General features: G+C 43.9%; 1 protein-coding gene across 1 annotated transcript in view; it reads left to right on the top strand.

Annotated features, from left to right (window-relative positions):
- arhgap42a (Rho GTPase activating protein 42a) overlaps positions 1-17,894 on the top strand; it is a 31,307-nt gene extending 13,413 nt beyond the window's left edge. The window contains exons 5-24 of the mRNA XM_075487658.1: positions 1,869-1,970; positions 2,071-2,181; positions 2,614-2,718; positions 3,140-3,269; positions 3,387-3,487; positions 5,012-5,121; positions 5,233-5,311; positions 5,482-5,521; positions 5,632-5,694; positions 5,773-5,847; positions 5,947-6,031; positions 6,116-6,174; positions 6,940-7,045; positions 7,141-7,300; positions 7,374-7,524; positions 10,190-10,861; positions 10,951-11,104; positions 16,240-16,311; positions 16,397-16,476; positions 17,426-17,894. Coding sequence (XP_075343773.1) covers positions 1,869-1,970; positions 2,071-2,181; positions 2,614-2,718; positions 3,140-3,269; positions 3,387-3,487; positions 5,012-5,121; positions 5,233-5,311; positions 5,482-5,521; positions 5,632-5,694; positions 5,773-5,847; positions 5,947-6,031; positions 6,116-6,174; positions 6,940-7,045; positions 7,141-7,300; positions 7,374-7,524; positions 10,190-10,861; positions 10,951-11,104; positions 16,240-16,311; positions 16,397-16,476; positions 17,426-17,514 — 2,544 coding nt within the window. The 3' untranslated portion in view covers positions 17,515-17,894. The remainder of the gene's footprint in view (positions 1-1,868; positions 1,971-2,070; positions 2,182-2,613; positions 2,719-3,139; positions 3,270-3,386; positions 3,488-5,011; positions 5,122-5,232; positions 5,312-5,481; positions 5,522-5,631; positions 5,695-5,772; positions 5,848-5,946; positions 6,032-6,115; positions 6,175-6,939; positions 7,046-7,140; positions 7,301-7,373; positions 7,525-10,189; positions 10,862-10,950; positions 11,105-16,239; positions 16,312-16,396; positions 16,477-17,425) is intronic.
- The last annotated feature ends 63 nt before the right edge of the window (positions 17,895-17,957 follow it).

The following is a 17,957-nucleotide window of genomic DNA, read 5'->3' as shown; positions in this document are numbered from 1 at the left end:
GCCGTGGTAATGGTCTTAATTTTTATTCTTAGAGGTCTTAAAAAGGTCTTAAAAGTCATTAAATTTGTTGATTAAAAAATGTGCAGATACCCTGCATTATATGAGTTACATTGCATAACACTTAGCTGACTTTTTTTATCCAAAGCGACTTATAAGAACACATTATTGGTTACAGTCTCTGGAGAATTGTTGGGTTAGTTAATTTGCTCAAGGTCACTCCAGGTGTAAACAGAGGTAGCCTAATCGTGGGATTTGAGCTTGCAACTCTGTGATTTAAAGTCCAAAAGTTCAACTCCCTAAAAATTAGGATGGCTCGTTAACATATACCATCTGCATGCCATTAACTTATGATTGGTAATGCAAAAAAAAAAAAAAAATGCACTTTTATGTCCCCACCAATGTCAAAATCAAAGTTACTCCCTTGTCACCATCATGCAGACCATGAACACGGTGGCCTCCCCGCTCTCCATGTTAGCTTCTTGGTGGTGTTTTTTTCTTCTCGCCTTACTTTTCGTAGGTTTTGTTTTGTTTTGTTGTTGAGTGTGGCGCTAAAGTAACTCGTCACTGTCGCAGACGGCTGCGCCGCATCAGCCCCCATCAAGGTCCTGACTCATGTGCGAATGCAAACTGAAACAGTTCCCCTGGGGAAGGGCAGCTATTAGAACGGAATTCCAGGTCTTAGAACGGCGTTCTTAGAACTGCTCTGTCCCAATGCGGCTCATGTGTATGTTGTGCCCACATTATTAAAAACCTCTTTTTCTTTTCTCATCCGGCCACATCTGATCTTTCTTTTGTTTTTGTTTTTTAAACTTTGTTTATTAAGCTTTTTTAACAATAGAACACAGACACACAGGAACACTCAGAACAGAATCCCATCCCCATGAAGTAAAAAAAATAATAATTCAAAATTTAAAATACATTTTTTTTTAAATACATGGATAAATCACAATAAAAAAATGATAAATAGATGAGTAAATCTAAGACAATGTATGTCAAGCATGTTGTAAAAGAAGACATGAATATAAAAAGGAGAGAATGTTACAGAAAAAAAAAAAACAAGCAAGCAAAAAACAGAGAGATACAGAACATACAGAATAGTATTTAAGCGGGTTGTCATCTAAATACAGTGAAATCAGTTGTTTTCCTAGTTAACTTGATTCCTGCAGCTCTGATTTCTCTTCCACATATCTCAGAAAAGGTTGCCAAATCTTATTGAATTTACCAGCTGAACATCCAAGTGTGTGTTTTATTTTTTCCAATTTCATGTGATATAAAGTACTTCTGATCCAAAGTGTGTGGGATGGAGGGATGGCATCCTTCCATTTTAGAAGGATTAGGCGACGGGTGAGCAAGGTACAGAAAGCCAGAAAGTCACGCTGGGAATTCAAACCGTAAACAACGGACGGTTTTCCAAAAAGAGCTGTGATTGGGCAGGGGGCTATAGACACCTCCAGAACCTCAGAAAGTGTTTTAAAAACCGAAGTCCAACAGGTCGACAGTTTGGAACAGCTCCAAAACGTATGTAAATATGAGGACGGGGTCATTTTATAACGGTTGCACGCTGGATCTATATCTGGGAATATCCGATCTTTCTTTATTGGAAATATATTTAAAAGATAAATGTGGCGAGTAGAAAATAACACGACAGGAATGTTGTTGCACCGTCTGTATCTTTATTAAATTCCTTTAAAAACGTTCCGATATATTTTCTGAGTGAGCAAACCTGTGTGTAAGCTGCCATTCTTCTGGCTGAGTCGAACAGCAGCGAGGTCACAAGCCTCGTGGTTGGTGTTAAAGAGGGAAAATGTCCTCCCAGTTTAAGTGTGACATTCTCTCCTTTATTGCTGATGTCCTCTCTGCTTCCTCAGGAGGGGAAGAAGCAGTTTGACAAGGAGACAGAAAGATATTACTCGGTGCTGGAAAAGCACCTCAGCCTGTCCTCCAGGAAGAAGGAATCCCAGTTGCTGGAGGTGAGCTCTCAGACTCTCCCAAAGCCACCAGCTGTCCCTCCCACCTGCATGATGTCACACTGACTCTTGCATATGTGTGTTGTGGCTGTTTCTCTTGCAGGCTGACTCACAGATGAGCAAGGACAGGCAGGTTTTCTACGATGCCTCTCTGCAGTACGTCTTCAAGATTCAAGAAGTGCAGGAGAGGAAGAAGTTTGAGTTTGTGGAGCCTGTGAGTTCATAACTGTGGTGTTTATAGTTTCACTGCAGGACGAGTAGAAGTGATGAGACGCACTGAGGTAAACAGCAAGCTGGAGCTGCAGCCGAGCCGCGAACACGTGTGTGCATGAAAAAAAGGGAAAAAACACACGTCACACACTGTTTGGTTGGTGATAAAAAATGTTTGATGGCAGATATCAGTAAAAGCTGCTTCCTGTTGCTGTTGCTGCACTTCCTGTGAGGAGATTTCTTCTGGCTGACAGAGAGGGAAACTCTTTGTTGTAAAGTAAACAAGGGCAGCAAAGCAAACAACAGGGAGAGTCTGGCCTTTTTTTTGTTTTCCTGCAGAGGCTATTCTGATTGATAGAGCAGATGACTGACAATCATTCTTTGGTAATCCTGCTCTCCCCAGCCCGGAGCTAACATGTCTCCCTGTGCTCCTCAGTTATTAGCCTTCCTGCAGGGGTTGTTTACCTTCTACCACGAGGGCTATGAGCTGGCCAGCGAGTTTGAACCCTACAAGCAGCAGCTTCAGTTCAACTTGCAAAATGTAAGTGTTTATTGACCCCAAACCTGTATAAAAAACTCATCTGCAGCTGATAATGTCTGATTCCGTCTCACCTTCTTCATTATAAGACAGAAAACTGAAAAGAAAGTTCAGATGCACACGATCCGATCTGTTGTGAAGTGGAAACAGATTCTTTTCTGCTTGTTTTTAGCATCAGCTGATCCAGTTACTCCTCATCATTAAGTTCCATTTACACGACACCGAGTCTGTGATCACACCTTTTGTTTTGTTTACAGTAACCATTTTTTTAAAATCAACATGATATTCCATTAGCATTGTTCCAAAAAAAGTTAAGCTGTAGTGACACAACTGATTTATCTGTTTTCAGAGACTTTCAGTATCATCAAGCATGTGTGCAGGCATCTTTCTCACGTCTTTTCTCCCTCACATGTCTGATCTGAAGGCTCGTAACAACTTTGAAAGTACCCGAGCTGAGGTTGAGCGACTGATGAAGAGGATCCGGTCTGCCGAAGAGGACTTCAAAGCTCCCAGTAACTTCACCATGGAGGGATATCTGTATATACAAGAGAAACGTGAGATTCTGCACATTAAAACCTGTGTCTTATGTCCTTTATTCATACACTATGCAACTTTAAACACACTCACACAAGTGAACCTGCATGAAAATGTGTGTGTCATGTATTATAAAGGTCCTCTGGGAAGTGTGTGGACCAGATACTACTGTACTTATGAGAGGAGCTCCAAGATGTTCACCATGGGCAACACTGAGACGAGACCAGCCAGCAGACAGGTGAGCTTCCAGAGCTTATGAGCACAGGGGTTATTACAGCGTTACACAAGTATTATTACAGCGGTACACAGGTGTTATTACAGCGTTACACAAGTGTTATTACAGCGGTACACAGGTGTTATTACAGCGGTACACAAGTGTTATTACAGCGGTACACAGGTGTTATTACAGCGGTACACAAGTGTTATTACAGCGGTACACAGGTGTTATTACAGCGGTACACAAGTGTTATTACAGCGGTACACAAGTGTTATTACAGCGGTAAACAGGTGTTATTACAGCGGTACACAGGTGTTATTACAGCGTTACACAAGTGTTATTACAGCGTTACACAAGTGTTATTACAGCGTTACACAGGTGTTATTACAGCGGTACACAAGTGTTATTACAGCGGTACACAGGTGTTATTACAGCGGTACACAAGTGTTATTACAGCGGTACACAGGTGTTATTACAGCGGTACACAAGTGTTATTACAGCGGTACACAGGTGTTATTACAGCGGTACACAAGTGTTATTACAGCGGTACACAGGTGTTATTACAGCGGTACACAAGTGTTATTACAGCGTTACACAAGTGTTATTACAGCGTTACACAGGTGTTATTACAGCGGTACACAGGTGTTATTACAGCGGTACACAAGTGTTATTACAGCGTTACACAAGTGTTATTACAGCGGTACACAAGTGTTATTACAGCGTTACACAAGTGTTATTACAGCGGTACACAAGTGTTATTACAGCGGTACACAAGTGTTATTACAGCGTTACACAAGTGTTATTACAGCGTTACACAAGTGTTATTACAGCGGTACACAGGTGTTATTACAGCGGTACACAAGTGTTATTACAGCGGTACACAGGTGTTATTACAGCGGTACGCAAGTGTTATTACAGCGGTACACAAGTGTTATTACAGCGGTACACAGGTGTTATTACAGCGGTACGCAAGTGTTATTACAGCAGTACAAAAGTGTTATTACAGCGGTACACAAGTGTTATTACAGCGTTACACAAGTGTTATTACAGCGGTGCGCAGGTGTTATTACAGCGGTACACAAGTGTTATTACAGCAGTACAAAAGTGTTATTACAGCGGTACACAAGTGTTATTACAGCGTTACACAAGTGTTATTACAGCGGTGCGCAGGTGTTATTACAGCGGTACACAAGTGTTATTACAGCGTTACACAGGTGTTATTACAGCGTTACACAGGTGTTATTACAGCGGTACGCAAGTGTTATTACAGCGGTACACAGGTGTTATTACAGCGTTACACAGGTGTTATTACAGCGGTACACAGGTGTTATTACAGGGGTACACAGGTGTTATTACAGCGGTACACAAGTGTTATTACAGCGGTACACAAGTGTTATTACAGCGGTGCGCAGGTGTTATTACAGCGGTGCGCAGGTGTTATTACAGGGTAATAGCACCATTCCTTTGTTATTACATAAAAATCTAAGACTTTGTTGGAGTCATTACCAAACTCTGATGCACAGCTCATGTGTGTGCTGTTAACAGAACGGTGTAGTGAACGGCACCCCAGAGATGTTCCGGCTGCGCTCGTGTGTCCGAAGGAAGACGGATTCAATTGACAAGCGCTTCTGCTTCGACATCGAGGTGGTGGAGAGGTGAGAGGGAGATGTAACTGAGAGGATGATTGATGCATTTATCCTCTGATTAGATAAATCTAGCTGTGGCTGCCTGATAGACCTCAGATTAAATGATCTCTCCTCCTGCAGGCATGGCGTCATCACACTGCAAGCGCTCTCAGAGGCCAACAGACGGCTGTGGATGGAAGCCATGGATGGAAAAGAACCCGTAAGAACCCATTCACTGTTATATAGACATGACTGTATCACTGGAGAACATTGAAGGTCGGGGTAGTTAGAAAGCAGGCGGCAGCCCAAACATTATATAAAGTAAATAAAAAAGTCACTTTAACATATTTCAGTGGCACATACTTAACATTTTGTTCCTTCTTTATTCAGATTTACACTCTTCCCTCTCTGCTCAGTAAAAAAGAGGAGAGTAAGTATGAAGTTCAATTCAGAAGAGTCTGTTTATTTTGTATGTTTATATCATAAAATGTCTTTCAGGGTCTCACGTGATCAGAACAATCTTCATTCTTTCTCTTACAGCATTTCTCAACGAGGCGGGCTTTAACTTTGTCAAGAAGTGTGTTGATCTGATTGAAACCAGAGGTATTTCTCTCCCTTTGCATGTTTAAATGAGGAGGGTTGTGTGCATCAGTACTCATCGACTGTACTGATGATGTGCAGGACTCACCACCCTGGGGCTGTATAGAACAGGAGGTGTGAACTCTAAAGTGCAGCGGTTGATGACGAGCGTTTTCGGTAAGTTGCTGATTTATTTATCCCATCGCAGTGAATACCAGGTGTGTTTTAAAGTCCATTTCTGCATGTAAATCATGAACTATCTGAACCACACTGCAGCATCTACAGCTTCCTCTGACATACAGCTGGATGCAGACACCTGGGACAACAAGACCATCACCAGCGGTCTGAAGGATTATTTCCGGTAACATTAGCAAGCAACATGGCAGCATTTATCAAATAAAGGTGCTGAGGATTTGTGAGTTCTTATTATCTCGTGCCCATGCAGGTGTCTGGCAGAGCCGGTACTGACCTACAGGCTGCACAAAGAGTTCATCAGAGCTGCAAGTAAGATCTTTCACGTACAAAACCAGAGTAAAAGTAGACGCATTTCAGCGATGTCTGGGTAAAACCTGGTGTAAAGAGAAGCGCACAGTGGCTGTGTACGAAACCGCATACTACATACTACATACTTGCATTCGGCATACTCATCGATCAGACAGTATGCAGAGCGTTTACCCACAATGCATTTCGCTCCTGCCTGAGCCGAAATCAGCTACCTGAAGCTGATTTCGCTTAAGCTCTAAACTCTGTAAACTTTAGCAACATTTGAAACATTTTCAGGCGAGAAAGTAGTCGTTTAGATCCCCAACGTGTTGAAAATCTGACAAAATACCGGCTATTTACAATTTTGTTCCCACGAATTCGGCGCTACTAAAGCTAGCCGTAGTGAACAGCGCACTTCCGGTTATTTTCACAAAATAAAATACCCGTTGCCTTTTATCATAGGGAAAGCCATTACGATACAGTTGGTGCTTTTGTTTTGAAAACAGGAAGTGAACCTACCCTCGTTGTAGCTAGCTTGAAACTGCCATTTTGACAGGAAATGACAATCGGCGACGTCACGTCACGTTGCATCTTGGGTAGTTTGAGTATGAGTAGTAACCTCATGATGCATACCCAACATTTTGGAGAATCTAGTATGCATCCAGGAACTTCTCGCTTACTCAAACTCGCTTACTAACTCAAAAAGTTAGTATGAGTAGTAGGAGAAGTATGCGGTTTCGAACACAGCCAGCATCCCTCTCTCAGAGCTCTCCTCCTGTTCCACAGAATATGACGACCACAAGTACAGAGTCAGAGCGATCCATGCCCTTGTACACAAACTACCAGAGAAGAACAAAGTGATGTTGGACCTCTTAACTAACCACCTCCTGAAGTATGTAGGGATGGCTTTCATGGTGCATTCACTGTTCATCGTACACAGCATCCTCGCTCTTAAAAAGCTTCCTAAATGTGTGCTCGTGTCTGTAGGGTTTCCTCTCACAGTCAACAGAACTTGATGACTGTGTCCAACCTGGGAATGATCTTCGGTCCCACGCTGATGAGGTCACAGGAAGAGACGGTGGCCGCCATGATGAACATCAAGTTTCAGAACATCGTAGTGGAGATCATCATTGAAAACCACCACAAGGTGAGCTGACCGGCACACTAGCTCACCGACAGGTGGATCAGGAATAACCGAACTCACACTGTGTTCCTGTCAGATCTTTGGCGAGGCTCCGGACCTGTCGGTGCCGCTGCCTCCGGCTCCGTCCTCCCGCTCCACCCCCCGGAGGAGCAAGGCCATCTGTCTGTCGTCCGGAAAGAGAAAGACCCGTCTCTACCCTCCTGCTCTCTGCCTGGCGGACAACGACAGTGAGTTTCCTGCTGAGCTTTCTGCCATCGCTCATCAGAAGCACCTCAGTTTCTGAGCTGAAATACATTCTTTGTGTGCTTCCTGCTACTTCCACATCACTACAGAAATGTTTTGCTCCATAAAGTTTGCTGTTTCTGATCAGCTCAAAGTATCAAAGCAGGAGCTCTCAAGCTCTTCGGCTCCAGACTAATTTTGTTCACTGGGAGCGCTGTAGCCCCCCCAACTGAAAATTTAAGGGGCTCACACCGTAAATCAATATACTAACCAAATATTCACATTTCTACCTCATTTTCACTGCATTACTCAAATTACAATGTGCCGTTTCAAATTCAGTGTCACATTTTATTTAAGATGCAACAAAGAAGGTAAACCAACAGCATTAAGGCTGATTTATGGTCGCTCTCCGTTGCTTGCGTGTGTCGGCCAACATTTCTATCTATCCGTCGAGGCGACGGAGACTCGCTGAGACCGCAAGGGTTGTGATTGGTCGACTAACAACATCATTTCCGGAATCACTTTTCCGGTTTAGCTCCTTCCTCTCAGAACAACAACACCACCACCAGTAAGAGTTTACTGTGTGCTGGTCAACATTTGGTCAAAATTATCAATTATCATTTTCAACATCAACAAGCTCCAACTCCAACAACAGTCTTTCTCTCTCGGTCGCCATCGTTCACTGTGAGGAGTGGAACGGAGCCAATCAATCAACCACTTTCACCATAGACGTCGCGAGACATTGGGTCGTTTAACGTGGCGACGCCTACTGATCGGGAGGTGAACTGCCTTGCGTATCCGACAGCCCGACGGAGAACTTCCAAAGGACGGAGAAGCATACTGAGGCCTTTAAACTAAACTTAGTTGTTAAAGTCTGTAAAACCAAAGAAAAATCTGCTGCTTCTGAACACAAAACAATCCTTTAAATGTGCGTCATTAACCAACAAGTTGATATTTAAAGTGTAGAATATAAAAGTGTTTACTGAGGATGCAGATCTGCTGCAGAACGTCTCAGATCACAGATTGTTGGATATTTATTTGTTCCACGCAGCCAAAGTGTCTGTTGAGGGAGAATCAATCAGGCTTTGATCAGCAGATGTGTCTGAGTAGCATCTCCAACATCTGCCGTGTTCAGTTCCCTTCACATCTGGGTGTGAGGTAGACGGGGTGGAGAATCGCCCTGCCCGTGGTGTCGGGGGTGGGGCTGGCATTTGTTTACCTTAAAGATGCACTCTGCTGCATGATGGAGTCGCGGTGTTGTTCGGATTGGCTCCACTCATTGGACCCGTCTTCAGTAAAGTCAAGTTTTAACCCTGTTTGCGTGTCCATTAAGTGTTGTTTAAACATTAAGCCGTCATCCCCTTGGCTGTTCCCTGCAGGCTTGGAACAACAGATTCACCAGCTGTCGCCTCGTATGTAACAAAGCTGAGCAACCGGCTGGTTAGTCTGAGAGGTGGGACGAGTTAGAGCTGGAGGGTTTATGTTTTACAGCATGAGGACTTCTGAGCAGGACTGTAACTTGTATCTGAATACTTCAGTGATATAGGAACTGTGACTTAAGTAAACTCCTCCCATCCTTGTTTATCGGTGAACAAACATTCCAGGAAGCGAAAACAGGAAGCGTCTCCGTAGATTCTGAAGGTCACAGACAGAGGGAAACTTTTACTTTGACTCATCTAAAAAAATTCCCTAAACGTGTTTTTTTTTTACTTGTTTTGATGTGCAGAAACCAAACCTGCAGAAAAAGTGAAGTTTTCATGTTCGATCCTGGAACTAAAACCCATCTTTGGACAGGAGTTTGAGATTCTTCTGAGATTCTTTGAGCTGGGTTTAGATCCAGCTCAAAGTACCACTGAGGCTGGTAAAGATCAGGAGACCATTAAAGATAGTCCAGTGTATTCTGAGGGTAAACATGAGGCTAACATGAGACTAACATGAGGGTAAATATGAGGCTAACATGAGGGTAACATGAGGGTAACATGAGGGTAACATGAGGGTAAATATGAGGGTAACATGAGGGTAACATGAGGCTAACATGAGGGTAAACATGAGGCTAACATGAGGGTAAATATGAGGGTAACATGAGGGTAACATGAGGGTAAATATGAGGGTAAATATGAGGCTAACATGAGGGTAACATGAGGGTAACATGGAGGTAAATATGAGGGTAACATGAGGCTAACATGAGGGTAAACATGAGGCTAACATGAGACTAACATGAGGGTAAATATGAGGCTAACATGAGGGTAACATGAGGGTAACATGAGGGTAAACATGAGGCTAACATGAGGGTAACATGAGGGTAAACATGAGGCTAACATGAGGGTAACATGAGGGTAACATGAGGGTAACATGAGGCTAACATGAGGGTAACATGAGGCTAACATGAGGGTAACATGAGGGTAACATGAGGGTAACATGAGGCTAACATGAGGGTAACATGAGGCTAACATGAGGGTAACATGAGGGTAACATGAGGCTAACATGAGGGTAACATGAGGGTAACATGAGGGTAACATGAGGCTAACATGAGGGTAACATGAGGGTAACATGAGGGTAACGTCTGTATGAATAAAGTTGTTATTATTCTCTTTTCTGAAGCTCATTAATCGCTCGCCTGCTGTAACTAAGGCCTCTGATGCGCGGCACATTTACTCTTTGCGTTCTCAGGCGACACCTTCAGCAGCAGCCCCGACACGACTCCGATGGGCAGCCAGGAGTCTCTGTCCTCTCACTCCTCTGAGAAGAACGGGTTGCCTCAGACGTCTCCTCCGTGCTCCCCTGCTGCTGAGCCCGGCTCGCCACCCGCCACGCAGTCGCCTCCTCCCGCCGCTTCCTCCAACGGGAAAGATCAGAGAGAGCCATCAGACGGCCCCCCCTCCCCTCGCCTCACGCCTTCCTCTTCCTGGATCTCCTCTCCGCTGGCTCAGGCTGAGCAGACTTCCTCCATGTCCTCCTCCACGTCCTCTCTGCTCTCCGCGGTGGAGAAGTCTTTCAACAGGAACTCAGCCGCCTCCTTCTCTTCTGCCAAAGAGTCCAGATCTCCCTCCAGAGCGTCTGCCTCCACCCAGCACTCTGCGGCGGACCCTCCCTCCCCCCCCAGGGAGCGTGGGCCTTCTCAGAGAGCCGCCTCGGTCTCCTCACTGAAGACCTCTCATTCAGCGGATCAGAAGAACGCGCCCGGCGCCGCCGTCCCAGAACCCAGAGCGACGGACTCCGCTGCTCCTCAGAAGCAACGCGCCGCCTACCGAACGGCCTCCTCCTCCTCTTCCTCCTCCTCCTCGTTGTTTCCCTACCAGCTCTCCACATCGTCCTCTCTGACCTCCCTGCACATCTCTGAGGGTTCGTGCACGTCTTCTCTCTGCAATGTAGAAGCGGTCCGTGGCGTTCTGCTTTTGGCGTTCCTCTGACTGCTTTGTGTTGCATTGCAGATTATAAAAGCTGCCACGGCTCAGTGCAGAGTCTCGCGTCTCTGGACCCACAAGAGGCGACGCACGCCCGGAAAACGCCACGCATCCGCTCCTACCTGACCTCCAAAAACTCTGCAGCGACACCCAGCAACGGCTACCAGAGGCCGGGCTCACTGTGAGTGTGTCTGCATGGAGCCCAGATTCTTCTTCTCTGATTAACCGACTGCTTTGCTTCTTGTTTTCTTGGCTCGAGGCTAACATGAGGCTAACATGAGGCTAACATGAGGCTAACATGAAGCTAACATGAGGCTAACATGAGGCTAACATGAGGCTAACATGAGGCTAACATGAAGCTAACATGAGGCTAACATGAGGCTAACATGAGGGTAACATGAGGCTAACATGAAGCTAACATGAGGCTAATATGAGGGTAACATGTGGGTAAACATGAGGGTAACATGAGGGTAAACATGAGGCTAACATAAGGGTAAACATGAGGGTAACATGAGGCTAACATAAGGGTAAACATGAGGGTAAACATGAGGCTAACATAAGGGTAAACATGAGGGTAAACATGAGGCTAACATGAGGGTAAACATGAGGGTGACATGAGGGTAACATGAGGCTAACATGAGGGTAAACATGAGGCTAACATGAGGCTAACATAAGGGTAAACATGAGGGTAACATGAGGGTAAACATGAAGCTAACATGAGGGTAAACATGAGGCTAACATGAGGCTAACATGAGGCTAACATGAAGCTAACATGAGGCTAACATGAGGCTAACATGAAGCTAACATGAGACTAACATGAGGCTAACATGAAGCTAACATGAGGGTAACATGAGGCTAACATGAAGCTAACATGAGGCTAACATGAGGCTAACATGAGGGTAACATGAGGGTAAACATGAGGGTAACATGAGGGTAAACATGAGGCTAACATAAGGGTAAACATGAGGGTAACATGAGGCTAACATGAGGGTAAACATGAGGCTAACATAAGGGTAAACATGAGGGTAAACATGAGGCTAACATAAGGGTAAACATGAGGGTAAACATGAGGCTAACATAAGGGTAAACATGAGGGTAACATGAGGGTAAACATGAGGCTAACATGAGGGTAAAAATGAGGCTAACATAAGGGTAAACATAAGGGTAACATGAGGGTAAACATGAGGCTAACATAAGGGTAAACATGAGGGTAACATGAGGGTAACATGAGGCTAACATGAGGCTAACATGAAGGTAAACATGAGGGTAACATGAGGCTAACATAATGGTAACATGAGGCTAACATAAGGGTAAACATGAGGGTAAACATGAGGCTAACATGAGGGTAACATGAGGCTAACATGAGGCTAGCATGAGGCTAACATGAAGGTAAACATGAGGGTAACATGAGGCTAACATAATGGTAACATGAGGCTAACATAAGGGTAAACATGAGGGTAAACATGAGGCTAACATGAGGGTAAACATTAGGGTAAACATGAGGCTAACATGAGGCTAACATGAGGCTAAACATGAGGGTAAACATGAGGCTAACATGAGGGTAAACATGAGGCTAACATTAGGGTAAACATGAGGCTAACATGAGGGTAAACATGAGGGTAACATGAGGGTAAACATGAGGCTAACATGAGGCTAAACATGAGGCTAACATGAGGGTAAACATGAGGCTAACATGAGGGTAACATGAGGGTAACATGAAGGTAAACATGAGGGTAACATGAGGGTAACATGAGGCTAACATGAGGGTAAACATGAAGGTAAACATGAGGGTAACATGAGGGTAAACATGAGGCTAACATGAGGGTAACATGAGGGTAAACATGAGGCTAACATGAGGCTAACATGAGGCTAACATGAGGGTAACATAAGGGTAAACATGAGGGTAACATGAAGGGTAACATGAGGGTAAACATGAGGCTAACATGAGGGTAACATGAGGCTAACATGAGGGTAAACATGAGGCTAACATGAGGGTAAACATGAGGCTAACATAAGGGTAAACATGAGGGTAACATGAGGGTAAACATGAGGGTAACATGAGGGTAACATGAGGGTAACTTGAGGCTAACATGAGGGTAACATGAGGCTAGCATGAGGGTAAACATGAGGCTAACATGAGGCTAACATGAGGGTAACATGAGGGTAACATAAGGGTAAACATGAGGGTAAACATTAGGGTAACATGAGGGTAACATGAGGGTAACATGAGGCTAACATGAGGGTAAACATGAGGCTAACATGAGGGTAAACATGAGGCTAACATAAGGGTAAACATGAGGCTAACATGAGGCTAACATAAGGGTAAACATGAGGGTAAACATTAGGGTAACATGAGGGTAACATGAGGGTAACATGAGGCTAACATGAGGGTAACATGAGGGTAACATAAGGGCAAACATGAGGGTAACATGAGGGTAAACATGAGGCTAACATAAGGGTAAACATGAGGCTAACATGAGGGTAACATGAGGCTAACATGAGGGTAAACATGAGGCTAACATGAGGGTAAACATGAGGCTAACATAAGGGTAAACATGAGGGTAAACATGAGGGTAACATGAGGGTAACATGAGGGTAAACATGAGGGTAACATGAGGCTAACATGATGGTAACATGAGGCTAACATAAGGGTAAACATGAGGGTAAACATGAGGGTAACATGAGGGTAACATGAGGGTAAACATGAGGGTAAACATGAGGGTAAACATGAGGGTAACATGAGGGTAAACATGAGGCTAACATGAGGGTAACATGAGGCTAACATAAGGGTAAACATGAGGGTAACATGAGGCTAACATGATGGTAACATGAGGCTAACATAAGGGTAAACATGAGGGTAACATGAGGGTAACATGAGGGTAACATGAGGGTAAACATGAGGGTAAACATGAGGGTAAACATGAGGCTAACATGAGGCTAACATGAGGCTAACATGAGGGTAAACATGAGGCTAACATGAGGGTAAACATGAGGGTAAACATGAGGGTAAACATGAGGGTAACATGAGGGTAAACATGAGGGTAACATGAGGGTAAACATGAGGGTAACATGAGGCTAACATAAGGGTAAACATGAGGGTAACATGAGGGTAAACATGAGGGTAACATGAGGGTAAACATGAGGCTAACATGAGGGTAAACATGAGGGTAACATGAGGGTAAACATGAGGGTAACATGAGGGTAACATGAGGGTAAACATGAGGGTAACATGAGGGTAACATGAGGGTAACTTGAGGCTAACATGAGGGTAACATGAGGCTAGCATGAGGGTAAACATGAGGCTAACATGAGGCTAACATGAGGGTAACATGAGGGTAACATAAGGGTAAACATGAGGGTAAACATTAGGGTAACATGAGGGTAACATGAGGGTAACATGAGGCTAACATGAGGGTAAACATGAGGCTAACATGAGGGTAAACATGAGGCTAACATAAGGGTAAACATGAGGCTAACATGAGGCTAACATAAGGGTAAACATGAGGGTAAACATTAGGGTAACATGAGGGTAACATGAGGGTAACATGAGGCTAACATGAGGGTAACATGAGGGTAACATAAGGGCAAACATGAGGGTAACATGAGGGTAAACATGAGGCTAACATAAGGGTAAACATGAGGCTAACATGAGGGTAACATGAGGCTAACATGAGGGTAAACATGAGGCTAACATGAGGGTAAACATGAGGCTAACATAAGGGTAAACATGAGGGTAAACATGAGGGTAACATGAGGGTAACATGAGGGTAAACATGAGGGTAACATGAGGCTAACATGATGGTAACATGAGGCTAACATAAGGGTAAACATGAGGGTAAACATGAGGGTAACATGAGGGTAACATGAGGGTAAACATGAGGGTAAACATGAGGGTAAACATGAGGGTAACATGAGGGTAAACATGAGGCTAACATGAGGGTAACATGAGGCTAACATAAGGGTAAACATGAGGGTAACATGAGGCTAACATGATGGTAACATGAGGCTAACATAAGGGTAAACATGAGGGTAACATGAGGGTAACATGAGGGTAACATGAGGGTAAACATGAGGGTAAACATGAGGGTAAACATGAGGCTAACATGAGGCTAACATGAGGCTAACATGAGGGTAAACATGAGGCTAACATGAGGGTAAACATGAGGGTAAACATGAGGGTAAACATGAGGGTAACATGAGGGTAAACATGAGGGTAACATGAGGGTAAACATGAGGGTAACATGAGGCTAACATAAGGGTAAACATGAGGGTAACATGAGGGTAAACATGAGGGTAACATGAGGGTAAACATGAGGCTAACATGAGGGTAAACATGAGGGTAACATGAGGGTAAACATGAGGGTAACATGAGGGTAACATAAGGGTAAACATGAGGGTAACATGAGGCTAACATGATGGTAACATGAGGCTAACATAAGGGTAAACATGAGGGTAACATGAGGGTAACATGAGGGTAACATGAGGGTAAACATGAGGGTAAACATGAGGGTAAACATGAGGCTAACATGAGGCTAACATGAGGCTAACATAAGGGTAAACATGAGGGTAACATGAGGGTAACATGAGGGTAACATGAGGGTAAACATGAGGGTAAACATGAGGGTAACATGAGGCTAACATAAGGGTAAACATGAGGGTAAACATGAGGGTAACATGAGGGTAAACATGAGGGTAACATGAGGGTAAACATGAGGGTAACATGAGGCTAACATAAGGGTAAACATGAGGGTAACATGAGGGTAAACATGAGGGTAACATGAGGGTAAACATGAGGCTAACATGAGGGTAAACATGAGGGTAACATGAGGGTAAACATGAGGGTAACATGAGGGTAAACATGAGGCTAACATGAGGCTAACATAAGGGTAAACATGAGGCTAACATAAGGGTAAACATGAGGGTAAACATGAGGCTAACATGAGGCTAACATAAGGGTAAACATGAGGGTAAACATGAGGGTAACATGAGGGTAAACATGAGGCTAACATGAGGCTAACATGAGTAGGTTCAACATGCTTCGTCATATTCTCTGGATCAGCCAAACAATGTGTGTGTGTGAATCTGCACCTGCTTTCCCAGGCTAATTGTGTTGTCTCCCCATTCCTGGATCTTTTTAGGTCATCGTGGAAAACTATTTCATTCACAATGTCTAAGAACAAAGCCAATTTTAACATGAGGCTAACTTGAGGCTTTGCTTCTTGTTTTCTTGGCTCGAGGCTTCCACCTTCATTAATGCTGAGTGGAAAAGGGAAACGATCCCAGAAAAAGGTGTTTTATCTGCTGTGTGTGTTTCAGGTTGTCAGTCGGGCAGCCACAGCGTGAGAGTTCTGTGTTCTCCTCAGCGTTAGACATTTGCCCCTCTGGAAGGTAAGCCGTCACCTGGAAGATGAAAGATGGTAAAGGATTAAAAACCTTCTTTAACTCAGTGACTGTTTCTCCTGATTCTTCCCAGAGAGGCCAAAGCTCTTTACTCCTGTGAAGCAGAGCACAGCCATGAACTGAGCTTTCCACAGGGGGCGCTGTTCTCCAACGGTAAGATTTCATCCCCTGTCTCACAAAAGCAACAGAATCAAATCAAATGTATGTGTATAGCACATTTCATGTACAAAGCAATTCAAAGTGCTTCACATAAGTTTAATGAATTAAATTAATTTAAAAACAAGCTACAGTCCAGATAAGTTCAAAGATATCGAGCAGATTTCATGCATAGATACATGAGAAAAGAAATGTTTTTAACCTGGATTTAAAAATGTCTACATTTGGTGAAAGTTTAATCTCCACTGGCAGTTTGTTCCACTTGTTTGCAGCATAACAGCTAAATGCTGCTTCTCCATGTTTAGTCTGGACTCTGGACTGGACCAGCTGACCTGAGTCCTTGGATCTAAGAGCTCTGCTGGGTTTATATTCTCTGAACAGATCACAGATTGTAAACCATCAGCAGGCTTTTAAAGTCTATTCTGTGACGGACTGGAAGCCAGAGTAAAGATTTTAAAGCTGCTGTGATGTGTTCAGATCTCTTAGTCCGGGTTAAAACTCCAGCAGCAGCGTTCTGGATGAGCTGCAGATGTTTAATGCTCTTTTTGGGAAGTCCAGTTAAAAGACCGTTACAGTAATGGAGTCTACTGGAGATGAATGCATGGATGAGTTTCTCCTGGGACAGAAAACCTTTAAGAGAAGGTGGATGAGAGCAGCTTTAGGATCCCTGCATGCCTCTAAACTGATTTAACTTTCATTTAAACGCTCACCGGGACCAAAACAATCTGTTCTGTTTCAGTTTAACAGGTTACAGGGAAACACACATAAAACAGAAGATAATCCGACTCAGTTTAAGGTGAACCTGTTTGGTTTGGTTGCTTTGGTTTGATGAAACCTTCATGCATTTAATCCGAAGCCACGGGAGGAATCTCCTGGTCTTTTATGGGACTGAATGGAGCTGCCTGGTGTCTGCAGCTCCGGGTGTTGACTCTGTTTGTGTTCGCAGTGCATCCGTCTGTGGAGCCCGGCTGGCTGCAGGCGACTTACAACGGCTCCACCGGCCTGATTCCCGAGAACTACATCACATACGTGTGACGGACCCCATGGAGTCGCTCAGCAACGTATTTATCTCAGAACTGTGACGTCTATCACTGACTACTCTGGTGGAATATGGCACGTCTGTGTGCTGTAGATATTTATGTGTTCGTAAGGTTCCTTTAACATAGTAAATGTTGATATTTGACCGTCTGACTTTGCTTCAGATCACTTATCGGCTCGGTTTTTTTGTTCTTTTAAGATAATATGTGTGCAGTAAACATGTCAGTAGGTACATGGGAGCAGTATTTTTCTATTAACCTGAATAATTTATGTTTAATGTGTAGAAAGTAAGTGAGTGTTCACACTTTTCTCTTGTACTCTCTCTGAATAAAATGTTAAAAAAACACAGTTTCCTGTAAGAAAAATGTGTAAATATGAAGCACCAGTCATTCAAAAGCACTTTAGTCTTTACAGAGTCCACTAAAGGACTCATGGCTGTG

This window comes from Odontesthes bonariensis, chromosome 16 (genome assembly GCF_027942865.1).
Source record: "Odontesthes bonariensis isolate fOdoBon6 chromosome 16, fOdoBon6.hap1, whole genome shotgun sequence".
NCBI classification, from domain to species: Eukaryota; Metazoa; Chordata; class Actinopteri; order Atheriniformes; family Atherinopsidae; genus Odontesthes; species Odontesthes bonariensis.
This window is presented reverse-complemented; position numbering and strand designations above follow the sequence as displayed.